The 15,992-nt window shown below is 42.8% G+C and overlaps 1 protein-coding gene across 1 annotated transcript; it reads right to left on the minus strand.

Moving 5' to 3' along the window:
• Positions 1-3,509: 3,509 nt before the first annotated feature.
• Bhlhe22 (basic helix-loop-helix family member e22) lies at positions 3,510-6,009 on the minus strand. The gene has a single exon (XM_020165368.2). It carries the CDS (start codon positions 5,149-5,151, stop codon positions 4,033-4,035), a length of 1,119 nt encoding a protein of 372 aa, XP_020020957.2. The 5' UTR covers positions 5,152-6,009; the 3' UTR covers positions 3,510-4,032.
• Positions 6,010-15,992: the final 9,983 nt, after the last annotated feature.

The raw sequence follows: 15,992 nt of genomic DNA on the forward strand, positions 1-15,992 counted from the left end.
GGCACTCTAAGGAGGAGAAGAACAGGTAACTAGAGATTTACAAGATGATCACTTGCTGGTAAATAAGAGCTGAAACTTTCTTCATGCCCAATGTCAAGCTGGCAACAGAACCTAAGTGGGACCATAATCCAAGAGAGTCTCTAGGTTTTAAATCATGCTTATTAGAACATTCTCAGTTTCCTAAGGAAACCAAGAAGGTTGGGCCAATGGGGTGCACCTAAGAGAAACCCCCAAGGTTCCATGGTTGCCAGAGCAAGCTCCTCAGTGGGCGGCTCTACCCTGGCATACCCACAGTCTCTGGAGTGAGGCTGTCTGCTCACACTGAACTCCCCTGGTGTGCAGTCACAGGTCCTGACCTGTGACATCTGGGTACAGCAGTAAGTGGGCTACCTCTCCAGATTAGGCAGAAATTCAATGTTCAACTCTCAAAACAGAAGTGATCTGCAGTGAAGGGGGGCGGCTATTGGGAGGGGGGAAAATGGTCTCCCCAACCAAGGTTTTCCTTCTTCAAAAACTGCTGCTATAGAAACATTGGAAAGCTTGTAGTTAGAGCAGAGAGGGCCACCTAAATAATCAGAAGACCATCTTACAGATTCCCACAGTCATCCCTACAACCACATGCTGACCAACTTTTGGATCTGAAAAGGTTGGTGTGTCTGAAATTACTAAAATGAAAATTAGTATCACTAACCCTTCTGCACTGAATAATCATACCTATTCACCTGACATTGTAAGTTAATTCCCAATATTCTCTGACTGTTCCCACCCTCAAGCAAGAGGGACTTAACTAAACCTGGAGGCTGAGTGAATAAAGGGTGAGAGAAGGATGAGCATTTCTTTTTTTTTTTTTCTCCTAAAGTTCAAGATTTGTTATCCTGTCCAATTTCTAATAATAGTTTAACAGTACAGAGGTAGAAGAGGAAGCATTTTAAGGAGGTCTTCCTAATAATGGGAACTATTAAACAATAAATCTTGCAGCAAACATATCCCCTACAATGTTAATATGCAAAAGAAAAAAAAATCTGACTGGTGGTGGCTGTGGTTAATTCCTAATCAGAATGATGGACAGCAGGGCCAGAACAATACAAACTAATGGCTGTGTTGCTGATCACTTTACCCCTTGATTAAAGACACCCAATTATGGTGCAGAACAGTGTCGTAATTATGTTTCTTAATCACATCCAGGAGGTTTAATTGCCTTAACGATGTGTTTCATTAAATGAATTTAGGTATTATAGTCGACAGTTTTCATACACAGTTGTTTTCAAATTAACATAATATTAGACATCGTCATGGAAATTGTTTTAATAATCATAATTAGACGCACCCAGGCTTTGTCTGGTAAATGCTAAGAGACTGGTCTCCTCCTGCCTGGGGGCAGCCCTGGTCTCTTCCCTCTCTCTAACCCCACTCCCAGTCTGGGAGGGCTCCAGCTTCAAGGCCCTTTGCTGTTATGTTTTCTGAAAAGTTACAGGTTCTGATTAATCTTCTTTGATGGCAAGTGGAGCAGAAAATATCCTCCCTCACCCCCCACTAAGTTTGATGGCATTTAGGGATATCTTTATGAGCTGAGGTTATACAGACCAAAAAAAAAAAAAAAAAAAAAAACGCATGGAGCATCCTGGGTACAGAAGAAACCTTGTATCTTCTTTACCACCACATCACCACCACCTCTACAACCTCCATTACAATACAAATCACACTTTCTACAAGAAGGGGCAAACTTGTACATGGGTACAAGCATATACATCATTCTCAAGTAGAATCCATGCCCCACCCAATCCAAATATGTAGGAATTTCACTAACAAGCAACCTCTGTAGTATGCACTTGAGATCTCTGTGGGAATTATTTACACCTATGAAATTCAACCTAGTAGATTCTTTTGTTAGAGAGAGAGAGAGAGAGAGAGAGAGAGAAAGAGAGAGAGAGCTCAGAATCCAAATCCAAATCCATCTTTTTCTCTCTCTGTCTTGGTCTTCAAGCATTTAGAGGTAGAAATTTCCATTAGAGATTCTTTAAGAAACTTTACCCACTTTGGCAGGCCCTGCATGGTTATCTATAACATACAACTGGCAAAGAATTCTAGGGAGAGCATGGCCTTCTAAGTTCACAGCAGCAGCCAAGAGCTCTGTCTGCACCTCTTTTGGGCCCTACCACTGATCCCATCACCTCTCCTTCCATGGAAGGAGCTGCAGTTCTTTTAACAAGTAAACTAGGACTACTCCTAATTGTGCATCCCTGCCAAAATTCTACCTTCTCTGAAACTCCTTTCTTTTTTGTTAGCTTTCAAGCAAAGAGTAACACAGAAGAGAGGTGATTTGTCCTTCCACAAAGCACAGCATAATAAAATGTTTGATCAAAATATTTTAATAAAGATTCTTTCTGACATAGATACACATACAAATGGTCATACATAGCTGTCATAGTCTGATTGACCTATTTAATATATATATATATTTATCATTCTTTACACGTCCAAAACCCACCAACAGATCCATCACAGCTTCCCAACTCACCATCCAACCTGATAAACTGAATTTGTATTATCTGGGAGGAGTGGAAAATAGCAGGACTACATTAAAAAAAAAAAGGATTTTTCATAGGATGAAAGACAGGCAAACAAGTCATGCAAACTAAAACTGAAAAGCTCACTTTGGGTAAATAGCTTCTTGCTCTTCCTTAGTTTTATTTCTTTTAAATTTTTACTTTATTTTTTTAGAAAAATAACAAAGAATTTCACACCACAGGCAAATCAAACCAGCCTTTTAACTTAAATAATTCTCCACAGTTAAAATAACTTATATATGTACATATATATTAAAAGCAATTAAATTAGACCTTTAAAAATGCACAGCAAAGCCTGAAAAAAAATTTGCTTAGCAGGTTCTTACTTAGAGTATCTATTGCTGTGATGTTTTTCCCTTTTGGAATGCAAAGAAGTCCCCTTTCAAAAAAAGAGATCAATTCATTCATCAATTAAGAATACACCTTTCCTGTAATTTTTGGACTGAAGCAATTTATTAAAGCTCAATTTAAATACAGGGATGATGCAACTGAAAATATCCAGGTGATCTTTCAAAAACCTAAGCAGCTCAGATACATCGATATTTCTCTTCATACTTGTTGGCAAATAAACCTTTAAACACTTGGCACACAGTATAAGTTAATCTATAAAACAGAATTTTAGAGGCATTAAAAAAATCTGCACATAAAACCCATGACCTTAACACATGATAAATACTATTGATGTGGAAGGATCATAGAAGAATAACAAATAAATACCCATGAATCGTTAATACGTCATTGCAGAGTAAAAAGTAACAAGGTGCACATAAATATTTTTTAAATGCAATTCTTTCAGCCACAGTCAGTTTTGTTATATCACTCTCGCCAAAACTTCGAGCATTTTCACAGGATTAAAGTTCAGAGACAATAAAAAATACAAGTCTTTCATAGCAACATGTCTCGCTCTGTTTTTCCCCCCACTTAAATAAGTCTACATTTCAAGTTTTTCTCCTGGCTCAGAATCAAAATTTATCTTCAAGTGCCTTTTCTGATTTGTCTGAATGTATATTCCGTCCCACATGCCTCCCAACCCAGGACTCCTCCTCTCCCCTCAGCACTAGCCAAATTCACAATTAGTAGGGTTAGTATTTTACCATTCAACACTCTCCACGATAACCAAGCAATGCGGTACTTCCCAACTTATTTTTCTGCTTTAAGGAAGACTCGGCTTCCTTGCGGTCTAGGCTGCCACCAAAGTTGCCACTTTTCTGAGAAAAAAAAAAAGACATCCATACTCTGTCCCAACTCCACCTTCCCTCCCTCCCACCCCACCCCAAAGACCAAGATTCTGGGGGATGTCAAGGCTACAAGTCCTGTGTGTCTCTGATATTTCTCAGTTCTTGCCTCTGCTTTTGTTTGCTCTGCAAGTTTCACAACTAGGGGAGGACCGAAATAAAAGGGGTGGGGAGCAGCTTTTCGCTTTCCTCCAGCTTTTGGGTCGGTCTTGTGTTTTTCGGGGGTGTGTTTAAGGCTTCTCCGTGCACTGTTTGCAGAGGCTGGAGGAGACGCTGTTGAACAGGGCGCACTTCTCCGGGCAGGAGGCGGCTGGGGGTAGCCCGGCGCTGAACGGGTAGCCGGCCGCCTGCTCGTAGGCGCCGAGCGCAGGGTGCAGGGCAGCAGCCGCCGCCGCCGCGGCCGCCGAGCTGGGCAGGGAGGCGGCCGAGATGGCCTGGCCTTGGTTGAGGTAGGCGACAAGGCGCCGCATCTCCTCCAGGGCCTGCGCCTGCATGAGGATGTAGTTCTTGGCGAGTAGCAGCGTGGCGATTTTGGAGAGCTTCCGCACCGAGGGACTGTGCGCGTAGGGGATCACCGCGCGCAGCTCGTCCAGCGCGTCGTTCAGGTCGTGCATCCGCCGGCGCTCCCGGGCGTTGATGTTCAGTCGCAGTGCTTTCTGCTCTTTGGATTTCTTGCTGCTGCCGCCACCGCCGCCACCACCGCTGCTACCCCCGCCGCCGCCGCCGCCGCCGCCGCCGCCGCCGCCGCCGCCGCCGGGGCCCCCTGGGGGGACGCTGGCGCCGCCGTGAAGGTGGGCGTTGGAGCAGCCCTCTGCAGCCTTGGCGCCGCCGCCCCCCGCGCCGGGGGAAGCCCGCGGCTCGGCGCCTCCGGCCCGCAGCACCAGCTCGCAGCGACCGTCGCTGTCGTCGTCGGGGCTCTGCTCACCGCCGCTGCTCTCGGCCACCGAGCCTCGGCTCGCGCTCTCGCCGTATTTGAGGCATAAGGCGGCCCCGGCCGGCAGGCTGCTCAGGCTCGGGTCACCCCCAACACCGGCTGAGCCCACGAGCAGCCCGGGGACACTCACCCCGCCGCCGCCACCGCCCGCGCCACCTCCGCCGCCACCGCCTCCAGGCGGCGGCAGCAGCAACCCTGCCCCCTCGGGGTCAGCCGGCTCGAAGCAGCGCAGGGGCGACGAGGAGGAGGACGCCGGCCGCTCCCGAGGCGGCGGCGCCAGGGACAAGTCCATGCCCGGGGGCGTGGAGCGGAAAGCCGCCTCCAAGCGCTTGGCGGTGGAGGCGCTCAGGCTCTTGTGCAGGAAGTGGTCGTCTTCGCCCGCGGCCGCCGCGCCGAGGTGCAGCCCGCGCTCCATGGTCCGGTGCCGGCGCGCAGCCCGGGCCCGGCGCGCCCGCCGCCGCCGCCTCGGTTCGGGAGTCAGGCGGCCGCACAGACGCGCGCGAGCCGGGCTCCGGAGCTGGTGCGCGGGTTGGTCCCGGTGCTGGCGACAGCTCTCTCCCCTTCTTTCTTTTTCTTTTTCGCCTTCCCCCGCGCTCGCCGCCTCCTCTTCTTCTTCTTCTTCGTCTCCAGCCGATGGTGCTGGCTGCTGGGGCTCACCATGGGCCGCGGCCCCGCATGGTGGGAGGGTGGGCGCGGAGGGAGTGGAGCTGCCGCCGCCGCCGCTCTGAGCCCAGCCCCGCGCCTCCTCTCCGCACCGTTTATCTTGCTTGGATTCACCTTCAAGAGATTTCCGGACCCATCAACCAGCCGCCGCCACAGACGGGGGAGTCTTTTACATCATTATCTCTGAGTAGGTTATTATGAAGAAGACTCGCCTGTTGGGACAGCGCTTTCTACCCAATCAGGTTAACGTTTTAATTAATAGGATTAAAACGGTAACAAACAATCGCAGGCGCTATCTGGCCGCGAGTCTGAATAGTTTCATTTCCCAGGTCTGAAGACAGGCAGCAGCTAGAGCTTTATAAAAGGCGCCTGCTCCATTATTCTGCCTGCCATCTGTATACACAGCTTAGCGCATATGTTTGCAAGGCGCTGGGTCCTGTTAGTAACCCAACAACTGCCTTTAGCTTGACATGTGTGGCGACTTTCACTCATCAATGAGCACACTAAAAGCCCTACTTAGAGCCGAGGATGTTCTTTGCTTCTTCAGCAAATTGTAGATCTGCGGCGAAGCATGGGAGTCCCGTGGAAAGCAGACACCCCCACCCGTCGCACCCCTCCCCCCTCTCCACTGCCCTTCCCTCACCACTGCTGTCTCAGCTTGTGGTAAATTACGATTCCCGGGCGAGCATTATACTCCACCCCTGTCCTGTTCATAGGATGTCGGGGGTCTGGGTTTGGATTTGGCACTTTCGCGGGGTGGGGAGTGGGGGGGAAGTGGTGTCCCAGTTGGCTTGCCCAATTTTCAGCTACTAAGAGAGCAAAGCAATTCACTACCCACACCACCACCACCACCACCACACACACCCAACATTGCCTCCCCGCCACCACACTCACTCCTCTCCTGCCCATTTCCTACCCGGGTGAGAAAAATGAGAAATAAAAAAAGGTCAAAATGAAGATCAAATTGATTCTGCAGCCCATTTGATTTGAAAAATAAGACAGAAAAGGAGGCTGGTAGGGCTTATGCAGTGGTATCCAAATAACTGCTATGGTGACATTTTCCTGAATAGAAAACCAGTTTCTACTGGTTTCTCAAACTTCCCTCAAAATTAAAATACAGTTTTCTCAAGGAAGAGTGAACATTAGGAGTCAAATCATCTCACACACCAAGTGGGGGCATTTGTGCATACTTATTTAGCAGGGAACAGAGCCCCCACAGCTAGGAAGCCGATTAGGGACATCTGGATCCGCCTGGGCTGTTTTTAGAGGGTTAGTTAAGGCAGAACTATGAAAGCTAGGGCTCCTCTCAGGATGGGAACCAGTACAAGCGGTCCTCGCGCTTCCTCAGTCTGGGAGCACAAGGCATTTAGCAGCTGGTTTTCATCCTTATGACATAAGTAAAAACAATATTTCCCAACATCTCCAATAATTCTCCCTTATGTGGCAGAATTACTGAAGGCTGTGCAGTTTTGGGTTTCTCTGGTTTCATTAAAAACCTTTTAATTGTGGCTTTCAGAGTTGGCCCCAGGTGTTGGACTCTTTTCATTACATTTTGCTCTAATGTGATGAAATTCTAATTCTCTCCTTACCATATGGTTAAATTTCCCCACTGAGAATTAGTTGAAAAAGGAGAAATAATCTATTAATCTCTGTAATAGATTCACAAATGAGGTTCGCCATAGAACCTGTTTTTGAATGGTAATGTCAGAACAGTTGGTCGCCTTATTTCTTGAAGGAAGGGCAAGGGCGACCCAGAAATGTCTGCATTCTCACCTGGAAAGAATGAAAAAGGGGCCCAACACAAAATAATTGTATGAGATTTATGTCCAGGGGACAGAAACAGTACAACAGTCGTGGATCCTTCAGACACTGGAACCCAAAGATTGAGAAAGAGCAGGCGGACTGCCGGAGGCTCTGTTGCCTGGAACCCAGGCCGCTATCCGAGGCCCGCCCACGTGTGTCGCTGGGGGGGCCAAAGGCAGGGCGAACCCTTGCTCGTAGCTCGCTGGCTCCCTCCTTCCCCTGGCTCTAGCAGCTGTTAACCTTTCCCTTTAGGAAGCTAAAGACATGCTAGCATTATTGTTTTTCAATTACCAGCTTTGTTTTCAGTGGGATCATAAACAAAAGTTCTCTATAAACGTAGGTTGGTTCTGTGCAGTCGGATGATGCTAACATATCAAAGTTCCAGGGCTACTTTTACAGAAAAAATGTGACTCTGGGCGGGGTGTCTACACGTCCCCTCATGTCTGACTTAATTTTCCATTTTCCTGTCTTCGTGCTGGTCTGGAACTTTCTTCAGGACGCCCGCGTTCCTGCGGGTCCAACAGTAGGCACTGGAGGGGCTTCAGATCTACCTGTACCGGGGCAGGATGGGAGCGGTGGGTGTTGTGCCGGGCTGTGACCTGAAAGGGTGGCAGACGAAGGGTGACGCCCAGAATTGGAAAGGCTCAGCCTGCCCCGCCCAATAAGACCCAAGATCCTCACAAAACCTTGGGTTTTCGCAGATCTCAGATAACGCAGCACCCGAGGGCCAGTCGCGTTCTTTCCCTGATGCCGGTTGCTTTCCATCCATCCAAACTTCTGGAAAAAACTTGCACAACTTTATTTAAAAAAAAAAAAAAGCCTCTTTTTGAGATTCAAGAAAATCCCCCCCGCCCCTCCCCCGGTCTCCCCGGAGGAAGTGGCTGCTTAACAGTCGCTGGAAACTTTGCTTTGGGAAACCGCCAGAGAATTTATAGAAGCTCTAAACATGGTCCTTATAACAACCGTCGGGGAATGGTCTTTGAGGTTTATGCACTCGTAAACTTTTGCTGATTGCTTCTGGGAAGTTGTCAGGCACTTAACACTGCATTTATCTTACAGCGCAATGAAAACACATCTGCCCTATGTCTCGTTACCTGCTTTAATCGTCGCCAACCCTTAGTCATGGCCTCAGCAATCCCGGCTCACTTGTGTGAAACCGCCGCCTGGTTTCTAGCCACGCGGAGAGGTGACGTCAGCCGCTCACTTTGTGTCGCCTGATCGCAGGAGCTCTGGGGGAAATTGTGCACTTCAACTTCATTCCTCAAAGAGTGAGGGAAAGGGCCCGGGAGTGCAACTGGCAAGCTGGAAAGGGAAAGCCAAAATAAGAACCGTCGTGTTGCCCGGGGCATTGGGAGTAGGAAATCACCCATGGCGAAATCTCCTGACCCACAGACGACCCTTAGAATTCCCAAATCTGCATAGTTTCAGAGAGTGGCACTGTAAGTTACCCACGCTGTTGGAGGGAGATAAAGGGAAGGTCATGGCCGTAGCAGGGTTGTGCAGCTCCGGCGCTGGACTGGTTAGCTCATGGAAGCCCGTTAGCCAACACGTCAGGAAAGGGCACATTTTCGACTAAATGTTGGATACCAGATATAACCACACCAGAGCACAGTGCGTAAAGATGAATACAGTTTTGTTATCGCTGGAAGGAACACACCTACGGCTTTGAACGGATTCTAAAATATTCAGCAAGCAGCACCGCATTGAAATTTAGAGCATTGAGCTTCATATCAAAGTAATTTTTAGGTTATACTTAAGTGTCTTAGCTATTACCCTAATAGTTGCTTGAAATTTGAAATCAGAACGGAATATAATCTAGAGCAAAGTAAGGAGTTCCTCTTTGTTAGTTCTACTGCTCTGATAGTTTATTGCTTATCTAGATTAAACAGTTAGGCAAAGCCTGGATTTGGGTAGCGATGTGTGTTTGCTCAGAGGGAGAACTGAGTCTGCGTGTTTCGATTTATCTGTTTCAGAGCATTCTGAAAAATAAAATCAAAGTTTGCCAAACACAACGTACACTTGAGCTTGGGAGCTGCTCTGAAAACAAGCGAACTCCCTGAAAGCCTTGGAAACTCTGCGGGCTGGAGGAGTACAGCCAGGAAGGTCGCTTCTGGAAGGGTCAGAGGAGACCTCAGCAAGACCGTCTCAGAGAAACTGCCAGGGGTGGGAGTGCGGTCTCAGAGGCCTCTCGCAGTTCCCACCGCGCTGAAGCAGGACGCACTCCCTAGTGCTCCAGGCCCAGGCACTCTTGGTTGCCTTTTAGCCACATTGACTTTGAAGTTACATTTGCCTCGCCTACCCTACCCTGTCTGGTGACCCCTGAACCAGCTTAAAATCTGCGAGGCTAAGACCGATGGTGTAGGGTTTATCTTCCTGAGTCCCTGCAGGGTTTAAGGTTTAAACCCAGACTACTCCATGGCACAGAGATTCAAGTTTATCAAGTTCCCGGGGTCAAGTTTTTTGATGTCCTTTGTCACCCTCTGCACCACACATCCGAGAGATAGAGAAAGAGAGAGAGAGAGAGAGAGAGAGAGAGAGAGAGAGAGAGAGAGAGAGAGATAAAGAGAAAGAGAAAGAGAAAGAGAGAGAGACTGAGAGAGACTGGTTCCGAGTGTGTTTGGGGACTGGGACAGGGGCGGGAGGAGGACTAATGAAGGGGAGGAGGGCAACTCGGACGCAGTGAACTGAGACTAAAATGGAAGCTGAAACATTCCTGGCAGTCCGCCAAGGATCCCAGGCTTTCCATCGGTCCCAGGTGCTTGACATTTCCCGACTTCAACCACAGAAAAGTTGGGACTTGTTGATATAAAGTTCTTCCCTGAAGATGTTCCTTTTCTTAATGTGTCTTAAAGAAAAGCAACTGAACCTCGCAACTGTTTGGGACAATGTCTGTTAAACTGACATTGACGAGAAACTCCTCGGCCCTCGAAAAGCAGTTTGCTTGCTTGTTTGGTTTTTAGCACAATGCGCACAAACGGGTTGAGCCCGCCGCAAAAGGCTCACCTAGCTGCTGCCTGGATTTCCCCAGTCTTGGTGGTTTTTAAGGTATGACAAGTGAATAACGGCGCCTCGTTGTCATCACTGAAACCCCAGAGAGCGATGTAAGATGCGGATAAAGAGTGGAACACTCGTGAGTTTATGAAGAATTCACGTTCGCCTTCATTACTTGGGTCATACTCCTGCATTCAGTTGTCTTCCCTAGGGGCTGATACAGTTGTTTGGGTTACCCATGTCTCTCTCTTAGAATCTTGTCTTCGAATGTTGAAAAGCATTCGAAAAAACTTTAAAGTTTAAATTATTCGAACAAAAAAATTGAGCATTTTTAGGCATGCCGGGTGTGCAGGAATAAGAAAAGAACCAAACGAAAAATTTCAGCTGGGCTATGGGATTTTTAGCTCTGTGATTTAAAACCCACAGCGCCATCTCCTGGCAATGAAGAGAATATCGAAGTCGATGGTAATTCTTGAATGCTGAATGTGAAATATCCAAGAATGAGAGACACACTTTATTTTACTCCTCAAAAATTATTTCAGTGATATGTTGGTTATGATAACAAAACATTATCTGAGCATTTATGATCATTAAAAGTTGTCAGACATAATCTTGGAAGAGAATTATTTGCAAATAAAAGCCCATATGTTACATTTACACACTGATTTTGAAGATTCAGATACAATTATTATGCTAGAGATTTATGATGAAATATTATTATTTAATTTATCAAATGCATAATTTGGTTGAAGAAATTAAATCACAGATTAAACTCTAAATCGGAATTTGAGCTATTCATTTTATGCAAAATACTGTAATCCTCATGCTCTCAAGAATTAGCACCCAAGTTAAATACCAAGTGCTTAGCTTAATTATTATTCAGACACTTGGATTGCCAAGACATTCTTCTTTCAAGTATGACTATTTTCAGTAAAGGCAGTTCTCTTTGTTATGTTTTGTGGATGACATTTACCATAGATGGTAAAAAAGGAGACTAATGTGGAATGATTCATTGAAACAAATTCTCCTATGCCCTCATTGCATTTTACAAATCAACAAATAACAAAAATTAGGCTAGCAAATAGTCCTAGCCTAATTTTTCTCAATAACCTATCACTTTCTTTATGTAACAGTCTTCTTATCATACAATCTTACATAATGTTTAATTTAGACTTTTTGACTCTGAAACATCATCAGAAGTTAAATAATTTTCCAAAAGTTTAGTGCACATACTAGAATCATGGATGCCTTATGCTTTTGTATGTGAAATTTTTTCTAAAGTATGAGTATTTTTAAAAGCTATGCTCCCTTTTATGAATAGGGTTGAAATCCAATAAAACTTAGAGATAGAACTGGGGATATGACTCAGTGGTAGAGCACTTGCTTAGTATGTATAAAGCACTGCAAAAAATGAAAAAAAACCCTCAGAGATGATATCCCTATTAAAACATTTTTCATCTATGATTTTACACACAGACCAGCTGCTTGAAATACAAATAAAAGTAGATATGCTTTTTGTAGTGTACAAAATATTATGAGTATCCTTCAAAAACAGTAGATCAAACAGACAAACGTAAACGTCACTTCAGTTGAAAGATTAATTTTATTTGATTAATTAAAGTGAAGATCTATTATGCCAAATATTTGGATTCATTTACTCTATCAATGTAAGAGCTCCCATTTAAAAGAAATTTGATTATATATAGGAGGAACTAGATAAACAGATGGCTAGCTAGAGAGCTTTTCACAGTTAAATTTTGAAATTTAACATGGGTAAGTTTGACACTTTCTCAAACATTTCTGATGAGGTCATTTGATCTATTCTAGCAATGCAGTATTGCTGCACATAATCATAACTTAAGCTTAAGAAACATTTAACTTGGCTGTTTCATTCAAGTATTTGGTTGGAAACTATTGATCGAGTTGTCCACTTAGAAAAAACAACACACACAGCACACCCCCCCACACACGTTTATGCATATTTACACAGGGTAAGCAAGCATTGTAAAAAGGAAATCAACAGCTGCAGGCATCATGACACAGTTCTTAATGTTCAGTGAGCATGCCCTGATGAAACATTCCATGCCCTCTATTTGAAGGGAGCTATTTTACAATGTCATTGGTAGACAAACCAGTATGTATAGCTAGCATAGTACTCTGCCCATGTGGGCAGTGGGCCACCATGTAGTGGCATGGAGACATTAAAGCATTTCTCAAACTGATTTAAGAACCTCATAGGTCATAGATACTTCTCAAAAAAATCTCCCCCCCTGCCGTCAGGGATTAGAAGTTGAGATTTCTCCAGAAAGATTGTTTTGCAATTCATTAGCAACTACTTTGAGCAACTCTCAAGAATATGAGAGGTGGGGAAAGTTAGATCAAAAAGAATTAGCCTAGAAGGTAACACACACGCACAGGAAATTAATGTGAGTCAACTCCCTGTATAGCTATCCTTATCTCAACCAGCAAAAACCCTTGTTCCTTCCTATTATTGCTTATAGTCTCTCTTCAACAAAGTTAGAGATAAGGGCAAAATAGTTTCCGCTGGGCATTGGGGAGATGGGGGGAAGAGGGAGGGGGTGGAGTAGGTGGTAAGGGAGGGGGTGGGGGCAGGTGGGAGAAATGACCCAAGCCTTGTATGCACATATAAATAATAAAACCAATAAAAAAAAAGGATATCAGGAAGGAAAGCAGAGAATATGTAAATTTGAGGTCAAAGAATGATTTTAGTTTGTACACTAACTTCATGAGACACTAGTCTCATGAAGATACGACTTGCTTTTCTTTTATAAAAAAGTCCATGAGTTATGATTTTTACATATGTCAAACCCAATTGTACTTGTCTGTGAATTGTTTTGTGAGGTATGAGTAGGAGTAGTAGAAATAGCAGATCTGTAGCAGGTCAACAATGTAGTATTTGGCAATTTCCTTGATCCTACTCAGCTTCAGGAGGAGCTTCATGCCTTTTCTGACTACTTAAGAGTATTAGTCAACTGAGACCATGAACACATTTTGTACACACTGAAATGACATGCAAATTTAATGTTCATGCTTTATTGTACTTCTTTGACTATTTCACTGAAACCAGCTCAGTCACCTTTCACCTCAACATCATTGTTGGCTTAGCTTGTATTATTGTTTTTTCTATCACAAGTTTCAGACTGGTAGATTTTAGAGCAACTTTCACTGCTTGGGCAGTGTTTAAGTTTTGGAAGGAGGAGCCAATAGTTGTTTTGATTTTTTACATTCTCAGACCCTCAGTGACCACACCCACCTCCGCCTCTCACTCTCTCTTTTTCTTTTATGAATTCCCCTGCTGCCCTTCTTGTACAGTGCTTGCTGTCTTGATGCTGCCTTCAACTTAAAAAATTTGTCTCTACTCTGTTACAAAGTGGTCACACTATTGTGACTTGGCTAGGCTAACCAGTATGTGGATACAGAATGGATTGGAGATAGCCAAAGTCAATTTTTACTTGGACATCTTGCTGTGTTTCCATCCTTCATGGTGATCTCCTATTATACCTCCAGATATGTGGAGCACACTTCTCAAAAAATTAATGATGATATCATTTTACTTTCTTCCTTCTAGATCATTGATTAATATAAATACTTTGGGAATCTAGATCTATCATTGAACTTAGTGTGATTTTTTTCTTGCTCTCTGTGGCTGTATGTATCAATGCTATTATTATTCCCATTGTTTATGATCCATCAGACAATTTGCAATTCAGTGGAGAGTGTTCACCTCCACTGAAGGTGAACACCAATTCAAATAAATTTTTAATGAAAGATTTATGAAGAAAATATATGTAACAGGTCTAAATTTATTACAGTTTGGCTTCTATCACTGACTAATTTAGTTATTTTTATTAAGAAAGTTTTGATAAAATCTTTCTGTGGATTATTTTTTCTTTAAATTCTCAGCTATTTATTTCTGTTTATTCTGTAAGTGCTTGAAGATAATTTCTACTTAAATTTTATTTTGTTTTACTAAAATCAAAGTTAAATCAATCTTAGAACCAAGTTAAATCAAATTGAAAAATACATTTGAAATAATGAAACTGTAACATTACTGTTTATATAGAGAAGGTTGTATAAACAGAGTAGCAAGACTTTCCTAAGCAAGATAAAATCCAAGATATCACAAATGAAAAGGTTGTCAATTTTCAGAATGCACAAAAACACTAAAATTTGTGTTCTGCAAAGAAAAAGACCTTAAACAGTGTCAAAAGACAAATAGCAGATTGAGAGAAAATGCTTTTTCTATCTGGTGGTACCAGGTTTTTTTCTTGGTGGTATCAGGGTTTAAACTCAGCATTTTGCTAGGCAGGTGCTCTACTGCTTGAGTCATGCCTCCAGCCCATGATTGAGAGAAAATAACACATCAAACATACAAAGAGTTTCTACAAAGCAAGAAGCTATCTAACAGAAAAGTAGAAAAAAAAATTAATCTGGAATGAACAGAAGAAATACAAATCTCTAGAAATAACATTAAATGATGTTCTGGGTCATTAATGAAAAAATACAAATGAAAACAATAGGCTGAATTAAAAATGTATAACAATGTGAAGAGTTGTAAGGAAAAATGTTTGGGGTAAAAGTTGTTAGAAAACTTTGGGGAAGGTGATTTAGAGTCTAAAATCTAAGAATCCATCCTACAGAAATAATATTATGAAAAAAATATGTATTATATATACATGGATTACACACATATATATGTGTAATATATATATATATATATATATATATATATATATATATATATATATATATCTCCATATATGGATTTTCTTAAGGGGCAGAAAATATTAAACAACCTAAATGTTCTCCAGGAAGCAAATGGTTAAATCCGTTATAGTGCCTCCATCCTATACAATAATATGCTACAATAAAAAGTAAACAAGGTAGATTTTTTTATAAAGAATGTTCTGGAAAGACATTTATGATATATAAGTTGAAAAAGCAAGATATTCAAAAACAATACTTTGCATGTGGTTTTTTTCTTAATTAAAAAACTTAAGAATAAAAGATTAAATAAATAAAAGTATCAATGTTTCATAGTGGTCGTTTGCATCATTATTCATTTTCTTTTCCATTTAAAGATATTCACAATAATTTTAAATACTTGCTCCCATAATTTTATTCCCCAAACTGCATCACCTTAAACCATTTTCTTTCATGGTGTTTTGGTCAGCAATGTATTTTAAAGTAATGTATTATTTTGCTTAATCACAGACATCTGCCTTTTCTTACTAGTCATTAGATTTTGAACAAAATTTATAACATTAAAAACATAATGCGATCATATTGCAAAAGCAGTAACTTTATTGAATTTCAGTAGAATAACTCAGTTTTACCTTGTAAATTAAATCACTTTATGCTTATATTTTAGCATGACCATATAACTGTTTTCTATCTAGCAGAAGCAGTATAGATTTTTGTAGAGCAAGAATTCTCACTTTCTGCTTTGACAAAATGATTTGGGGGTGTGATTTTACCCTTTTGATCCCTTTACATGCATTTGTATTGTAATTTGCCTATTCCATCACTTTGTTCAAAGGGGAAAGAACACTGGTTTCTGCCTTGGAGGTTACTAGCATTCTCACTTTAATCTTTTGGGAACTGTTATTTTCCAGTCACACTCAGATGTCTGATTGTCAGCTTTATATCTCAGAAAGTATTCCCTGCAATTCAGGTACAGTAAAGTATCTAGCTCCAGCTAGCCTCTGTGTACTATATAACTTTTATAGTCATTATAAAAAATAATTTATTGAAAAAACTTAAACCTTTTCCAACTCA

The sequence above is a fragment of the Castor canadensis genome, chromosome 3, assembly GCF_047511655.1.
Source record: "Castor canadensis chromosome 3, mCasCan1.hap1v2, whole genome shotgun sequence".
NCBI classification, from domain to species: Eukaryota; Metazoa; Chordata; class Mammalia; order Rodentia; family Castoridae; genus Castor; species Castor canadensis.

Bases quoted from the DNA above. Each gene is read 5' to 3' on its own strand.
- Bhlhe22 (XM_020165368.2), bottom strand. From the start codon at position 5,151: ATGGAGCGCGGGCTGCACCTCGGCGCGGCGGCCGCGGGCGAAGACGAC.